The sequence below is a fragment of the Stegastes partitus genome, unplaced genomic scaffold, assembly GCF_000690725.1.
Source record: "Stegastes partitus isolate 25-593 unplaced genomic scaffold, Stegastes_partitus-1.0.2 Scaffold146, whole genome shotgun sequence".
NCBI lineage: Eukaryota > Metazoa > Chordata > Actinopteri > Pomacentridae > Stegastes > Stegastes partitus.
In genome coordinates, this window is record NW_007577877.1 from 40,435 (window position 1) to 57,948 (window position 17,514).

Below are 17,514 nucleotides of genomic sequence, written 5' to 3' on the forward strand. Positions count from 1 at the left end.
ATCCCAAAAAAAAAAAAAAAGTGCCCCAGTGAAGAAAGAAAGAAAGCAAAAAAATAAAGAAAAGGAATGAAGCCATGACTTTTAAAGTTATACAATATTTACAAAAGTGGATCCAAATGTTCTGTGAGAGTTGCTGCCATCATAATTTTTTGTCCTTTTTTTTTCTTTTTTCTTTTGTAGAGATCTGTGTATCTAGAGCCCATCCTGTTGTGGAAAAGTGCCATATAATCCAATCAATCGCCACGGAGTCTCTTCCTGGAGCTGGGAGACGCTCTGAGGGGGGAAATAATATTATTTAACGCTCGTTGTGTGGAAAAAATACTGGACTTGTTGTTTATACTGCTGGTTGACTCGTGATAGAGGTCATACTCTTATTTTAATTATTATTTGCCACATTACTGCATTCAGGCCAATTGTTGGAGAGTTCAGCCAATGAGCTGTACGTAATAATAATAATAATAATAATAATAATAATAATAATCATGTGTGATAATAATAAGAACTAAATCCTGACCTCAGTGCTCACAGGATAAACCAGAGCTGGACGGCCTGCAGCCTCCCAGCAGCGGTTTGAGCGCAGAGCGGCTGACAGATGGGACTCAGGCGATGCTCACCCTCAGCTGGACTCCACCGGACTGACTGGGGGCTGCAGCCTTTCCCGGCCTCCAGTTTACTCCATTAACGCAGCTCCTTTGACCCCCCTCCACTGCACCACCCACGCACCCTTCACTGCTGGACGCACAATTTGGGAGCTACAAAACTAAAACGCCTTTGCTTTCCATTTTACGCACAGCAAAAAAAACAAAAAAGGAAAAAACTAAAAAACAAAACAAAACAAAAAACGTTGGATTTAATATAAAAGTGGCGAATGGAAACCATTCATCTATGCTTTTCGTCTAAAAACCAAGTACCCTCCTTCCCCTCCCTCCTTTTTTTTTCGTCAAGTATAATTTCAATACACAATAGGGGCTACACCTTGAAACTGCGTCGACTGGAGTCACAGTGCTGGGCATGTATCCTCGGAGAACACAACACAGGCTTATGTTCCTTTAGCTCAGGGAAAAAATGTCCTGTCCTCCCCTCACTCTTTTTCCATTTCTCAGATATTCGCTGCAGATATTGTGTAAGTACTCACTGCAATCTATTATACATAAAACACCCACTATATCGTCTCATAGTCCAGTGATTTATATATAACCTTGGGGGATAAATAAAAAGGATAAACAAGTCCTGGAGGAGCGGTCCAGCAGAGTTCATTGGACCGGGGTCTGGACCCCGTGGTGCGGCGGCGTGTCCCCGTACACATCCTCGCTCCCCGGCAGCGCTCCTCCGGGAGGGGTCATGCGTTTCTCCTTCTGTCTCCTGTTACAAAACCAAACCCTCACCACTTCTTTCTCCAGGTGCAGACTGTCCGCCAGGGTGATTATTTCCGACGCTGCCGGTTTAGGGCACTTCAAAAAATGGCTCTCCAAAGCTCCTTTTACGCTTACCTCGATTGAAGTCCGTTTTTTTCTTTTCCTCCCCTGCGCCGCTATTTTGTCCAGGCTGGTCGGGCTGCCCGAGGTGGAGTCCGCCTCCTCCAGCCACTTGTTCAACAGAGGCTTCAGCTTGCACATGTTTTTGAAGCTGAGCTGCAGGGCCTCAAACCTGCATATGGTGGTTTGGGAAAACACATTTCCGTACAGGGTCCCCAGGGCGAGTCCCACGTCCGCCTGCGTGAAGCCCAGCTTGATCCTCCGCTGTTTGAACTGTTTGGCGAACTGTTCCAGGTCGTCCGAGGTCGGCGTATCCTCGTCCGAGTGGTCGTGGTGGCTCTGCGGCCGGTGCTGGTGCTGATGCTGGGACGGAGGGTGGCCGTGTTCGCTGAGATGCGGGCTGTGGTGGTCGTCATGACTGTCCCTCAGGTTGTGGTGGTGCATCCCCTGCCCGCTGCCCGGGATCAGCCCGTTGACGCTGAAGCCCGGCTGGGAGTAAATAAGGCTTTGGCCGTTCGTCGTCGCCATGCTCGGTATGTGCGCCGCCGTGGTGGTTCTCCACGCCCGGCCGTCGTGGTGGTTCCCGTGCGTCTGGTGCACCAGGTGCGGCGGCCGTGACTGGTGCTGCAGGTTGCTGCTGGAATTGTGCATCTCGTCCCGGGCGCCCTGCACCGCGGGTTTGATATCCTGCTCTGTGCCGAGCGGGCTGGAGGACCACGGGGCTCCCTCTCCGTGGGACAGCGCCGTGATCCACTGGTGTGCGTGGCTGAGCGTGTGGCTGTTGCTCTGCAGCGGGTAGTCGCTCTGCAACAGGCTCTGCGCGTCCCGGTACGCCGTGGCTTGCTGCATGCTGCCGGGCTCCGAGTGCACGATGGATGCGCTGGAGGTGAGGATGTTGTAGTGGTTAGACGCTGCGGTCGCCATGACTCTCGGAGCCGGACTGGTCGCTCTTATTAAAGGAACCTCGCATTTGACAGATCCTCTCCTGCCCACAGGCGGCTCCCAGGCGCTCTGCCAAGAGGACGCCGAGGCGCACCTGGACTCCGCCCCGCCCCCGCCGCTCATTGGACGTCGGAGGATGATGGACGTGGTTACCAGGGGCAACGGCGCACCGATTGGCTGCGCGCAAGTCTCAACTAACACTACTCTCTTTGTTGGAGAGGTGCAAGTTGAGGCTCCCGTGGAAGCGGAGAGCCGGAGTGCAGCATGGAGAGACGGAGCACCGGGATCAGCAGTGCAACTGTAAGATACAGTTGATTTACTTTGATAATCATGTTCTATCCAGACTCAGTGAATGTAGTCTAGTTCCAGGAGACCAGGATCTCCTCTAATGGGAGGAATATAAAAGCGCTCTAGTTGCTGATATACAGTCGTTTATTTAGTTAGACTTTAGATGTAGTTATTATTGTTGACTGCAATTTTTGCGCACATTCATGCTATTAAATGTTGTCACTGGAAACGTGCGTGCAACATCCCGGTTTGATAAGAAACTTTTTCCAGTGCAACAGAAAGAACTAGATTACAGATAACATAGAGGGGTAATCAAACGATCTGCACATACATAATATCACAGGTTGCACATGTAAAAGAAAATGTGAATGTTTAGTGCTGCACCATTTCTGCTGAGACGTTTGTAGGTGCATGTTTGTTAACGCGTCTGTATGGTTCGTGCAGTGTTGTCCTCGTTATTTAGATAAATATATCAGAATGAAAGCGTTGTTTCTTACTGAGAATGATTACAAATATTTATTACATTTCAATCAAGCGTTACTTTGAAGTTCTTACATCAGTTTAACCATGGCTTGCACTGAAAATTTAATTCACAATTGACAAGTTTAATTTCTAAATTTAAATATCTGGCAAAAGAAAAAAAAAAAAAAGCTCAGACACTTTTCAATCAAATCAGTTTTATTTAAAAAAAATCTTGTCACAAAATCTTTTTATATTAGATTCTATTGCAAAATTGCAGGCTGATGTGTGTTTAGAATATCCAGGGAAAGCCTTCATCGTTTCTGTCTATCTGAAATTTGAACACCTAGTCTGGCTGCTGGCATCAGTTTAAAATGACTTTTTTTTCCCATTGTTGTTAATGTGTAGATGAGTGCTACAAACCACTGCTATAATGACAGAGTGATCTGCACTTTCTGTGATTAATGCTTGTAAAAATGTAGACTAGTGTATTCTTTCACAACCGCAGACTTGTAAATGCAGATGTCGGTCAGTTGTTTAAAACTTTTAACAGCCCATAAAGTAAACAGATCAACTTTTGTGTCCAACCAGGCTGTAAAGTGAATTTTACAAGTTCTCTTTGGTGGGAGGGGCTCCACACAGAGAAAAAGGAGGGTCCCCAGATTGAAGTTGAGGTTCTATATATAGTCTGAGTTACTTACAGGAATTTATTGAATTTTTAAAATCTTAAAATAATGTTTATCCAAGTGCTGCTCTACTAAATGTAGTTGGAAGGATTTCATGCGCCTCTAAATGGTTGTTTGCAGCACTGTAGAGGATCTATGTGAGACCATTAGAGCCTGGTGCAACAGTACTGAGGGGCTTCCAGGATTCTTTACATCACCAGAAGAGATTTAGAAATTATTTTTTCAGGTCTTATAGAGAACTATTACAGAGTTAATAGTGTGTGAAAAGCTTCTCCAGCTCCTCATCATCCACTAAAGTGAAGATAGACAGAAGTGAAGAGGAGGATTAAGTCCAAACTCAGGCCTCCAGTCCAGGGGCAGGGAGGGCAGGTTTCCATCCCATCCCAGCTGTCGTTCCCCTCGGTGTCAGCTTCAGGGACCAGGACTTTGTCCAGAGAGGGGACATTCCTGGCCGACTGCTGCTGGTTGCCATAGGGAGAGGTAAATGAAACAACAGCAGTCGCGTCGCTGCTGCTCCCCCCTGTTCCTGGACTATCTAAAGGCCTCTATTTAGAGAGGCTCTCTGCTACGGGGACAAAGCCTTCGCAGGGATAAAGGAGGGAGGAGTAAAGAGCGCAGGGCCCTGAGAGAGAGAAAGGGCTAGAAAAACTGAAAAAGATGAAAGAGATTATGTCTGTTCTCAAAACTGCTCCTCACTCTCCAGTGAGATAAAGCAAACTGTGCAACAACAACAACAACAAAAATCACAAACAAAACTTCTACATTTTTTGGGCAGAGGAATGTTTAAACTTTCTAACTTTTGAAGCAGTGTCTTAATTCTGTATAATAGAAGGCACTAATATTTTCTACTGTATATATGCAATTTAAAAAGCACCTTTGGTTAGTCTATGGCCTACAACAATTCACAGTGGCCACAAATTAAACCAATAAATCAGCACAGACAGTTCTTCAATATCCACAATTTATAACTTTCAAACTATGCAAATGACTGAAACTGTAATTAAACATTTTATTTAATAACTTGGGCCCGCAGGAAAATTAAAAGGCAATATAAAAAGCAATTATCAAAGAAATATTTTCACTCAAAAAATATTCAAACTGTGCAGTGAAAACACAAAAGTCTACATGGTGAATATTCACACTCACAAATCATTCTCGGTGAGGTAAATTTATTCAAAAAAGTTCACACAAGGACACATGTCATGTGTATAGACTAAGGTCTGTGAACAATGCAGGGGCGTGTAACAAAGGCCAAGTGCTAATTGCAAAATGTCTGTTCTGTATGACCTGGTTTGGATTTTCAATTCATATGCTGATTTAAAGTTGTGCTACAACTTTTTCTTTTTGCTTTGATGCTGCTTTACTGGTCAAAGCAGGTATTTTTTTTAGTCTTTGAAGCTACAAAACAGGATAAAAAATGAAATACAATTATCTTAAAAGAAATTTAAAGCTTTAAATTGTATATTAAATGCATAGTTTGCTATATCCATCCTCTAAAGGCACAATGTGTAACCAAAATGTACAAAACGTTTAAATATAACAGTGGAAATTGCCATCACTTGTAATTACAAGACAAGCATTTTACTGCATGGATAAAAAGTACACAACAACTGTTGACATAAGTAATACTTGTACACAGCAGTGCAAACCAGGCGATGATGATCAAGGCAGAAACACACACAAAATGCTCATATTCCATGTAGAACTCAAGCTCTTCAATTAAGTATTAGTGATTAGGCCTTTAATGGATCTCATTTCATAGACTAATAATCCTTTATAGATGTGAATCCAGCTGCACTTAGAGCACATGAAGCCGCCAGGATTCAAGTCATACCAGGAAAAGTTTCCAGGCACGGCTCAGTAATTCATTCTGGTAATATTGAACATTATTGTGGCGTAACATTGAAATCGGCCAAATCAAAAGAACATTGTGGTAATTAGGCTGTAATTCAAGGAATTACCACATCGCCACACAGGCTTAAATAGTCGTGTTGGGAGAAACGCAAAGCACATTATTTTAATGGTGTAATATGCAAACTATGGCTCGTTTCAATTACATGGCTTAACAATGCATAAATGATGCGAGCCTTGTTATTTGGACTGCAGGGTCCGCAGTTATTCAATCACTCAGAGGGGGCAATGTTAGGGGCCACGCTGCCTCCTCTCGTACACTAAAACCCAGTGCTGAGCAGTGAGGGCCGCTGCCAAACTACATTTAAGGGAATAAAAATGAACAGTAGAGAATGTAAGCGTTAAATTAACAGTAGGATAATTATATGACCCGTGTGCTGTAAAGATTCAATTTCTAACGCTCTAATTAGGCGACTGTCTCCCCATACATCAGCTCACATCCCTCTGCCAATTTCTCACCAGAAAGCGTCCTGTGAGCGGAAATAATTAGATTTTATTAAGACATGGCTCATCTAATAAAGAAAATCAAAGGAGGGGCTGGTTAAATATGATATGTTTTTAAAATCACTGATTGTTCCACATGCTCTGTCCACTGAGTCCTATTTAAAGACGAGGACAGTTGGGTCCAAACCGGCATCTGACTGTGAAGTACAGAGAATGATGACATTAAGCCATGTAATGAACTGTCCACTGTCTACTGTAGAGGAAAGACACAGTATACTGTTATCTTAAACCTTTAGACAGTCATTTTTAATGATGTTTAGAAGGATGTTACACAACAATCACTTTATGTAGGGCTGTAACTAACCATGATTTTCATAATCTAACTGTATCTTTCAGGGCCTAAAGTGATATTTTTATAATTCCCCTCTGCTCAGAAATGTGGAATTGTTATTTGTCATTATGGTCTGAATGATTGAGCTTCACTCTGCACAATGATGTAAATGCAGTTTGTCACGTGAAGGCTTTTTTCACATTTTTCTGCTGAAGAGGGAAAGTGTCTCAGTGTTCATCTTAAATCTCAGTGTTCCACATGTATGTAAAGGCAGACTTTGTGGCTTCACAACTAATCTGGAAGCCAATCATTGTCCTGCAGTCTGTTTTACACAAGTGTGATGTGGAGTCTTGTGCACGTATGTATGGACTTTAGGTGATGTAGAGGACTTCTTGTGTCCAGTAGGTTAACTTTAAAAAACAAAAAATATCATTTATTCACAGATTTATTCATTTTTAAGGAGGAGAAAGTGTAAACGGCATTTGAATGACTTTTAATAAGATAACTGTACGTTTTTTGTGGAAAAATGTAACAAATTATTGTTCAAAGCAACGTGTTGAACATTTCTGCAGAGTATTTGAATATCTTATTTCTTCTTTTTAAATAGCCTAGAGCTAAAATAGACTCAGTTTAATAGGATAGAAGCTGAAGAAAACTAGCAAATATTCATACTTGAGAAGCTACAACCAGAGAATGGGGCTTAAATAACCTAAATGAGGTTAAGAGTATAGATGCTTGAATAGTATCTGAGCTGTCACTATAGCAGATAAAACAGCCCAGTGTTTAGTGGCACTAATATACAACTAGTCCCAGTTGAAATATTATTCCAAAAATATTATAACCAAAGTGTCATCCTTAGGGATCAATCAGGTTTGTTTACTTTTACATTTATCTTTGACATGTCTGGCTTATGTTAGAGTCACACAAAATCAAAGATACAAAAATATTTGATATATGTGAATGTGTTTTTTTACTTTTACCTCCTGAGTTACAAGACTTTCAGATGCATTGTTACACTGTAGGCTCAGAAATATATGCAGCAGCACAGATCTTTCTCTTGCAAAGTAATAACAGAGTTTTTATTTCAGATTGGCTGTTCAGATATCAATAATTCTTGCGAAGGCTTACATAACGAGAGCCGACCCACGCCTTTCATCCTTACTGTAATTGTTGTGTGCATCAAAGACGGAGAGATTGACAGGCTGTATGGGAGGATTTAATACAGTGGGTGAGTGACGACATACTGAGTCGGTCTGGAGGGAGGGAGGGAGGAATGAGAGAGGGAGAGAGGCTAAGATATGGGGGTGAGAAGGAGGAGAATGAGAGAAAAGTAGGAGAGGACAAAAAGTGGGGAGAGAGTTAACGAGAGGGAGAGCATTAATTGTGTGCTTTGTGCCGGGGCTCTTTTGCTGAGTGTGGCTGTCGAGGTGCGGGCGCTAACCCCTCCAGCAGCCCGCCGTGATCTGAGCCAGCTCTCAGACTGCTGTATTCCAATGCAATTAGGCCACTCAAAGGCCTGCTTAAAGCTGCACCCCCACACCACACACACACACACACACACATACACGCACACACACACACACACACACACACTCACACACACACACAGATAGCAACAGCCCCTGTGGGTCCCCTCCATTGTAGCGGGGAGGTGTATTCTGTCCCTCTTTGAGGCCCTGGATGAAGAGACCACCCCGGGGAGCAGAAAAAAGCAAGGATTACCTCTCTTTCTGTCCCTTTCCCTCTGTCTTTCTCTCTTTCTGCCTCTTTATCTCTCTCTCTCTCTCTTTCTGGTTTAAGAGTTCACCTCTAAAGTCTATCAGCTCGGGCAGGCACAGCTCTGGTTAGCTCCACCAAAGAGACACAACTTGGTAGTTTTTGCAGGAGGAAACAGAAGAAGAAGAGCAATGAGGCATTCCTGTGATGGATGTCATTGTGGGACTGCTTTAGCAATATCACTTCCCTCTTCCTCTTTCATTATTCATGCAGTCATATATTTCAACAAGTGGCGTGGGGCGTGTAGCTCACTAGCTCGTCCCCGTTGGCATCAGCGCCGCAGCCTCAGTCAGTCAGTCCTCTCTGTGTGCTGTATTAAGAGAAAGCTCTTCATCATAGCAGAGCTCTCTTGGCTGGGTTTCAGTGTGTCTCATTCCCCAGAAAGCATTTAAAGCAGATTACAAACCTAACGCTACACCTCCCCAATAAGAGAAGAGAGAAAGGGAAAAAAAAAACAAAAAAAAAACTGGCACATTAACACCTGCAATACTACTCAATGGCATCAACAGATTAACGAGGTAATCCACACAATGAGGTCTTTGATTCGTGTGGTTTGGCAGGCAATAACGCCAGGCATACTGCACACTGTTATTTCAGACCGTCCCAGCACGAGAAAACCTGGCAGAAGCCGTTCCCTTTTTTGTCTTTCCATCAGATGAGCTTTTGAAGAATTTTAACTTGTGCATCTGGTGCTTTTGCCTGTTTCCTTGTCAGAAAAATAACCTGCTGGCTGCTCCTGTGGCACATGTGAAGGGAGAAGGGGAGGAATCACAGGCTTTCTGAAGGCTGTTTAAACAGCAGGGCTGAGGAGCTCTCCATCGTCCTTCCCCCCATTTTTCTGCATAAGGACGTGCGCATAGGATAAGTGTGTGTGTGTGATAGATCTCGCGGTCCCATCGCTCATGTGCGGCTCGATTAGCCCCACGTGCCTCGTTCGTCAGACGTGGAGGCAGAGCAGATGGCAGGAGACGCACCGTGTTACCATGCTGCAGCACTATGTAACGCTGCTCTAATTGAAACATCAATACTGCCCTGTCAATACAGTACTGCTACTTTACAAAACACCACTACCAACAGACCTGCGCTTGACTCGAAAAAAGCTCCTATTACTCTGACATCTTTGTTTCATATTAGGATGTGCTGGTAAAAAAGTTTCAGTCTGGTTCCAAAACGGCAACAAAGTAACTTTTTCTGTAACGGTTCCTGGTGTTTTTTAATTTCCTAATTTCAGCGAAACACTTGACTTGCTCTCTGTTTGTACACAACGTTGTGGCGGTAAAGGAAGCATGCAGAAAAAAGGCAGAGAATTTCTTCAGTAGCATCTCCACTGTGGCACATTTTTAATGAATTGATAAAAAGTTGAGGGAGCTCACATGGCTGTGATCAGTAATTCGACGTTATCGGAAATTCAGTGGAGAACAGAGAGAAATTAGGCGGCTAGGAATTAATTTGTTATTTGTCCAACTCAATGAGGAGTGACGCAGCCCCTTTAATGAATGGGTAATCCATTTCTTATTGCACCGAGCTGAATTCACCCTTCATTGAAGTGGAAAAAGACAAACATATCTTTCACTAACCTTTGCAACTTGCGAAGGCAAACGAAGAGGGGAGACGAGCGCTGAGACCTGCTCCTGAAACTATTTGTTTTTTGGGGAAGGATTTGTGTTTGTGTGTGTTTCTGTGGGTGGGAGAGTGATTGAGCCTTAAAGCCAAGTTAAGAATCCACAATAAATAATCTCTGCTCACACTGAGGCCACACAGTGGAAATACAGTGCGTGGAATTGATTCATGATCAATTGGTTTGCTGCACTGTGGAAAATAACAGCCTTTATTTAACCATGGTTCATGTTTGTGTCTGCAGTTCCCTCCCCACCGCCCCACCCCCCTCCCCTGCCTGTCTGTGCACAGTTCCTTCATCTATTGCATCTGAGGAGTCTGACTGTTGCACCTGCGCCATGGTGACATCCTGGACAATCTGTGATGGTAAGGACCTGCTCTGCCCATCCACATCATTCCTGGCAGTCTTGGTTTCAGGAAGCTCCTTCACAGCAGCAGCTCTTGATCTCAGGGAGGACCTCTGTGCAGCATCTGCCTGATGTAACTGTTGAATATATTGTTAACTATTATGAGCATATGTCATGGGAAAACAGTCTACAGGCACTAAAGTGGCAGCAAATAATGACTCCATTCAGTCATCAATTCACTCATCAGCTGAGCTTCTCATTTAACTGATTTTGTGAAAAGAAAAAATGATAACATTATAATTTTTCCAAATCCAAAGTCATGTTTTCAAATAGCTTGTTTTGTCCAGCCATCAACCAAAACCCATATATACATGTAAAAAGCTAAAAATTCATAGCTTAATAAGCTGCTACACAGGTATGGTTACTATTTGTATTATTAGAAAGAAAATGTTTTTTTTTTTTTTTTTTAAATTCATTAATCGAGTGATTATCACAATGGATGCTAATTCCATCAAATATTTGTTTCAGCTGCAAAGACAACCATATATCCAGTAAAAAAAGCATTATCAAGGCCAAAAGGGCTAAGTGCCACATACCTAGCATAAAAAGACACATTTATCTGATTCAAAAAAATCGTGTTTTTTCCCCCCCCGTCATCTCTTCCCAGTTTCAAGCTTCAATGTCTCCTGTTTAATCATCCAAATAAAAAACAAACGAAACCCTCTCTAAATTCATTAAAATAGAAAATGCAGGTATAGAAACTTGCAGTACATCTAAGCAGGTAGTGCTGTAACTCACCTTGGAAGCCGTTCCAGATGTCAGAGGCTTGTTGAGAACCAGGTTAGCGATTCTATCTCCAGAACCTTTTCTTGTCTGGTCAAAGGAACAAATGCATTTATGACAAACAGGCAGAATAGTTCTTGAACTGTATCAAACTACATTTCCCATAAGGCAACCCGGTGTCCTTTTTTGGCTAGACCCTCCCTACCTGGTACAGGTTCATGTCTTTCAAAGGCATTAGGGATTATTTTTTGCTCTTCAACAGCGAGTAGTCCCTGTTACTAGTAAACTGACATTTGTGTGTGAAATCTGTGAAATGGCCACTTAATCTAATTTCTAAGGAGTGATGATTTTATTTACAGTAGTTGTGGTACATTGTTTGCTCTTGTTAAGACTCCTTGAGGTCCTCCATCTGCTGAACTTCACACCACCAACATTTGCAGCAGGAGTCGTAACTCCTTTGACATCCTTTCCCCCCTCCTTATGGAAGTCATGGGTGAAAAAAACTGAGAAAACACACAGAGGAAACGGGACGCGAGCTGTTCAGAGAGATCTGATTCAACTCTGTTTTCTGAAGAAAAAAGACAAGGACAAACAGCTGAATTTGAAATCAATCAAAAACTGGCTCTGTCCATGGGAGCGACGTTCAGACTCCAGTTACGATTTGATCTTGGCTCAAGTTTTTCAGTGAGTGTTGACGTCTCAGAGTTGTGAGGAATCCCGAGCCGGCAGCTTACAGCGGGGGTTTTAGTGATACAGTATTTACAAGGCATGAGGAAGTGGGAGCGCTGCAACAGACGGCACCGTACACTGCGCTTTCAATTATTTCTCACAGCATTCATGAAAATAGAAGCACAGCGGGGAGTACAGTATGAACGACAAAACTATAAAAAGACATGGAGTGAAAAGAGAACTCCCAAGCTAAAATAAATGGTGCTGTATGCTGTTGCTGGTGAAGAGCTCGAAATAGTGCATGTCTTAGGAAAAAGAGGGATAAAATAGTGTGGTGGAGTGTAGACAGGGTGAGCAGTGATGGAGCAAAATGGGTGCATACATAAGTGGAGGGAGGTTGAAGTTTGGATTTGATGACATCTTATGAATGTGTTCGGAGAGCGAAGTGGGTCTGATAATCTCGGCAGTTGGCCTTGTGCAAGAACCACTCGTTCCTTCTTAAGCAGCAAGGAATAAGGATTTACGAAAACTTGTGGAAACTTATGTTAGGATTTCAGTGTGTTAGCATGCTAACGTTTGCAAACTAAGCACAAAGCACAGGTGAGTTTGATAGGATTTTGTAGGTATTTCTTCATCAGCAACTGTTAATGCACTTTAAACCTTAGCAGCTTTGGTCATATTTTATTAAAATGTTACATTAATATGCACAAATGTCCCTTTATTATCTGTACAAAATTTCATTGTAATCCATCTCTTGGCTGCTGACATATTTCCATCTGGATCAAAGCAGTGAACTGACCAACAACCCCACTGACATTTCCAGAGCCATGCTGCCGGCGTGGCCAAAAATAAAATAAAACTTAATGAAAAATCATATTCTGTTTGTTGCATCAGTGTGTTTTTTTGTTGTTTTGTTTATACTGTACTGGCATATTATAGTGTGGCATTATAGGATTGTATTATCTATTTGCTGACAGCATAAAAATGAAAAAAACAAAAACTGCCTGATCATTTGATTGCTTGGTTTTTAGTGGTGTCACTGAGTTCTCAGTTTTCAGCACTTAACTTGGTGAGCTTGGTGGGTGTTATTATTAGCCATGGGGAAGGACCACGACTACGAAAAAATAAAAATAAACCACTAGTGGTAATAAACCAGAAAAAAACATCCCTCAGATCAAAAGCTTCAGATTGGTAAATTTAGCATATATTCGAGCACTGGAATGCGCACACACCTACACTATATCCTTTTTGCCCTCTAACTCATCAACAGAAACAGATGACAACCAGCTTTTCCCGGAGCCGATCTCTCTCTCCTCCCTTAGATGAGAAACTGTTGGTGAAAGAGAGAGAGAGAGAGAGAGAGAGAGAGAGGGAGAGAGGGAGAGGCTCACAGACAGAGATGTTTGTTTCCCAGCCCTTCCACCGTCTCCGTGGGACGACCCTCCCCATCCACCCACCAACCAACCCCCCCCTCTCAACCTAATGGATCAAACAAAGGACATCATTTGTAGGCCAAGTCTTTTTCTGAGCGTCTCTCTCCTCGGCTCTGCATACCAATCCAATACAGCCCAAGGAAAAAAAGCCATGCCGTGGTACATGTGTGTGTGTATGTGTATGTGTGTGTGTCTGGGCCGGGGGTTGGAAGGTCTGTTTGCCTCTCCGCCAAGCATCGATTTATCCTTTTCTCCAATTTATTTCTCCTCCTTGCCTCTGCAATCCATTCAGATCTGCCTCTAGGGGAGGAACTTGGGGTAAAGACGTTGTCAGGCCTCGTCGTTGCCTCCTAACACCGGCTCAAAACTCATCTACAGGCCCGGGGACCGTGTACCCCTGCAAGGACACGTCGGGCAGCGACATGCACACAAACAGCTACCTGTCGACCAGCGGCACACTTTTGTCAGAGCTGTAATTGGCCTGATAATGCAGCATAAAGGACGGAGACGGGAGACTACGGCGATTGTGAGAGGATAATGCTAAGTCTGACAGAGAATTCTATTTATTTCAGTTCAAACGCTGAGCTGAGAGATGATTACGTAGACCACAAAATGTCCTCTAATTTCGAAGGGGTGTTATACCCCAGTCTTTTTTTTCTGCAGTAACAAGTGTTGGAGGAGCCAGAATGATATTTAATTGTTCTTCATAATCAGGCCTAGGTTCAGCATAATAGCAGATATGATCAGAATAACAATATCTCAAGTCCCGATTCAACTGCCTGATCCCTATCTCTGTCAGTATGATTCTGACATTTTCAGATGTTATTACTCAGACTCAAGGATTTGTATCCTAAATCCTCGACAGTGACGACAGTGCTGAACAGAAATGGAGCATGTGCACAAATCCCACTGTTACACCCTCACGCACACGCACACAAACACACACGCACACACACACACACACACACACACACAGAGGTACAGTATGGCAGAGATCTGTGAGCCATTCTTCAGTGTCATAGTGAGCGACGCCTGGCACATCCTTACACCTGAAGTTGATCAATGCAGATATGTCCAGGGGGAAATTGAAATCCATAGGAAATTAGGCGGCGCAAGTGATTTATTGGAATAGTAAATCACAGTGTGTGAGATGTGTGAAATGTGTGTGTTCCAGCTCCGTGTACAGTAGCGTACCTCGCGTCTGGCTGGAACGGTGATATCAGCAGCCCGCACTTTCCTGTCTCTCTCCATTTGGTAGATCCACTGAATCAGATCCAGAGGCGGATAGCGGTCCCTCTGATACAGCGCTCTGTGAGGAACGGGGTGGTGCGAACCCATGGACACAATGCTCTGCAGGGGTACCTCTGAAATAGAAAAGAAAAGCACGAAGTACTGTTAGAACATTGTAAGGCACTGTATGCCTCACTAACTCTGTCTATCCAAATGTCAAATACTTTTCTCACAAATGTTTAGAATGTAGGATCAAATGGGTCTTAGGTCTCTAAATAAGTCCCGTGGGCCAAAGAAAGGAATGAAAGTAGAAAAACAAGAGTTTCAGTTTTTCACTGGTTTGAAATCTCTGTTAGTATTCCTTCTTTTTTTTTTTTTACTACTTTATACATCACCTAAACCCTGCTTTTGACACTATTTATAACTTGCATTTTTCAGCAGTAGCGGCTGATTGTATTTACACTCTGCAATTTCCTCTAAACGAGAATTTCAAAACTTTGCACAAAAGATTCAAGATACAAAGAGGCAACATGTATTCCAGCTTTAATGTTTATCTCACTGACATTACTTGGAATTTTAACTTAGAATGAGTAAGTGTTGTGTCTTAATTTGTTCCTTTTGTATCCTTAAGGCTTATTTAATTTAAAAGGATTGACAAGACAGAATAATTAATTCTACAGAATTAACCTGGAACAGGACATGCAGCTAATCATTCTTTGCATGTACACACTAGAAAAGTGTGGGACTGCAGTTGTAAAAAACAAAACAAAAACAAACTAAAAGAATGACTCACAAAACTAATATTTTATCTCAGTTTTAATCATAAACTGGTCTTTTTTTTTCTTTTTTTTTTTTTCCTTAAGAAAAGTAGCACCAAAATCTTAATTTATGAGAGTTCCGTAACTTTCTGTGCTTGAAAAAGAAATGAGATCCTTTAAAGGGTGGAGCTTCAAGACAAGCACACTAACTGTACAACACCAAAATGAAAAATGTATATCCAACACTGAGCAGTTGTATGAGTGTCTTAGAGGAGATTGAATTCATGCATGAATGTTCAAATGAATCCAGGAGGCTTTTCTTGAGAATAAAACAGTGATAGTGTGTAGTGTGAATCCCGACTGAAGAATCGTTGCCCCCCCATACACACACACACACTCCCACTCTTGCTGTTTCTGCTGTTTTTTTTTTTTTTTTTTTTTTTCCAGGTACATCGCTTTTGTTTTTCTAGCTTGTTTTTGTCCTGCTTTAATTGCTTTTTTTTTTTTTTTTTCAGAGAAGAAGAAAAGACAACAACAAGGCAGCGAGGGCTGCAGCTAATGGAGAGGCTGTAATTGTGAATGGAGGCATTCATCTGGAGACGTCGTCCGTGAATTGCGCTGCACAATACCCAGCGCCGGGCTGCTCAGATCAACCAGTCACCAAACACACACACACACACACACACACACACACACACACTGAACCCTCAGATCACTGGTGCTCAGAGGAGGAACGTAATCACACCTCCACAGAGAGAAAGACACCGAGGTGGGGAGGAGAGACGGAGGAGAGGAGCTGGAGGGGAGGATGGGAAAAAGAGAGGAGAAATTATACAAGGAGAGAGGAGGAGGAGGAGAGGAAGGGGGAGGAAGAGGAAACGGAATGGTGAAATTGATGTTTCCTACCATTTGATTTGGGCCATGGAGCCCAGGAGGCAGATCAGATAGAGCTACATGCACACACACACACACACACACACACACACACACACACACACACACACTCACTTATAACACACATGCATGAACACAAGCATGCAAACGCATACACACAGACAGATACAAGCACAAACTCTTGCATGGACACCTACACATGCAAGTAAGCCTGCATACACATACACACAGACATATACATTTAAGACTACAAATTCTTATAAACATTCAATATATAACTTGTAAGAGCTCAGAGAACCATCTCAGGCACCCCATGCTTCCCTATGCTTAAAACACTCAAACTCACATCACACACACTCACATACATCCCCTCGCCAAACAAACACCATTAAGTCAAAACACACAGAAACATAGCTAAAAAAGACACAACAAAGCCGACGGTATAGAAAAAAAAAACAAAAAAACAGAAACTCTCATCTCGGCGAGGCGAGACGAGGCACCTGTCAGCTCGGCGGCTCCTGCTACTACAGAGAAACATCAGGAAACAACAACTCAATTAAACACACCATCCCTGTTCAATTACTGCCACATAATCACAGCAATTTACCTTCACTTGCTGCACAGCCACCAAACAAACACACACTGGGGCAAACACAGTTACAGAGGCGGAGAAACACTCACACGGACAAGGCTGGATCACAAAGACAACCAGGCTGGAGCTGAGGCTTCAAGCTACATATCATGAGTGTAAAACTCTCCGTGTGCTATCTGCAGGGTAACTGGCATAAAACACACATGGAGGTTGTTACTAGAGAGCAGTTCCAATGAGTTGCTTAGCTACTGTATCTCTAAAGAATACCTACATTTCCACAACATATATACAACATCATAAATATCAGTTTTTGTCCAGCAAATGCAGCTGGGTACATTTAAGGGTACATGATGTATGCAAGGACAAACTTATGTGCTTTATAAAATAGTCTCTGACCAAAGTCTACTAATTAAATTGTAAATTAAAGGGAATTAAATGGATTTGGGAATATCTTGCACCTTCTTGATAAGCAGGAAGATCAGAGAGCTCAGAATCATCAGTCAGCTGCCATTATATCCCTGGCCAGCGTAAAATCATTTTCTTACAATAGAAACCACATTTTATTTTGCTTTGCTCCTGATATTATTTTTCTCTGAATGGCATAAATATTTGTAATTTTATCTTGCCCAGTAATCAGTTTTGTCTCAATTAAGACAGCACACACTGAGTTGCCAGTTTATATACTTAGCCAAAATAAGTGCAGTTGACGACTACAGTCCTGCAATAAATTATATTTTATGAATGTTGCGATCTTGATGTCTGTAGTGTGCAATGCATATTGCAGAAGTGTTTCTGCATTACTTCAGGCTTTGTGTGTCTATTAACCTGGCAACTGTGTTCCTTTTTTACTCCAATGAAGTAAAGAGGTATGAAACCTTT

The 17,514-nt window shown here is 42.6% G+C and overlaps 1 protein-coding gene across 1 annotated transcript; it reads right to left on the bottom strand.

The window, feature by feature from the left end:
• Positions 1–1,253: 1,253 nt before the first annotated feature.
• pou3f2b (POU class 3 homeobox 2b) lies at positions 1,254–2,405 on the bottom strand. The gene has a single exon (XM_008279160.1). It carries the CDS (start codon positions 2,397–2,399, stop codon positions 1,254–1,256), a length of 1,146 nt encoding a protein of 381 aa, XP_008277382.1. The 5' UTR covers positions 2,400–2,405.
• Positions 2,406–17,514: the final 15,109 nt, after the last annotated feature.

Coding starts and splice junctions, on each gene's coding strand:
- pou3f2b (XM_008279160.1), bottom strand. CDS start 2,399: ATGGCGACCGCAGCGTCTAACCACTACAACATCCTCACCTCCAGCGCA.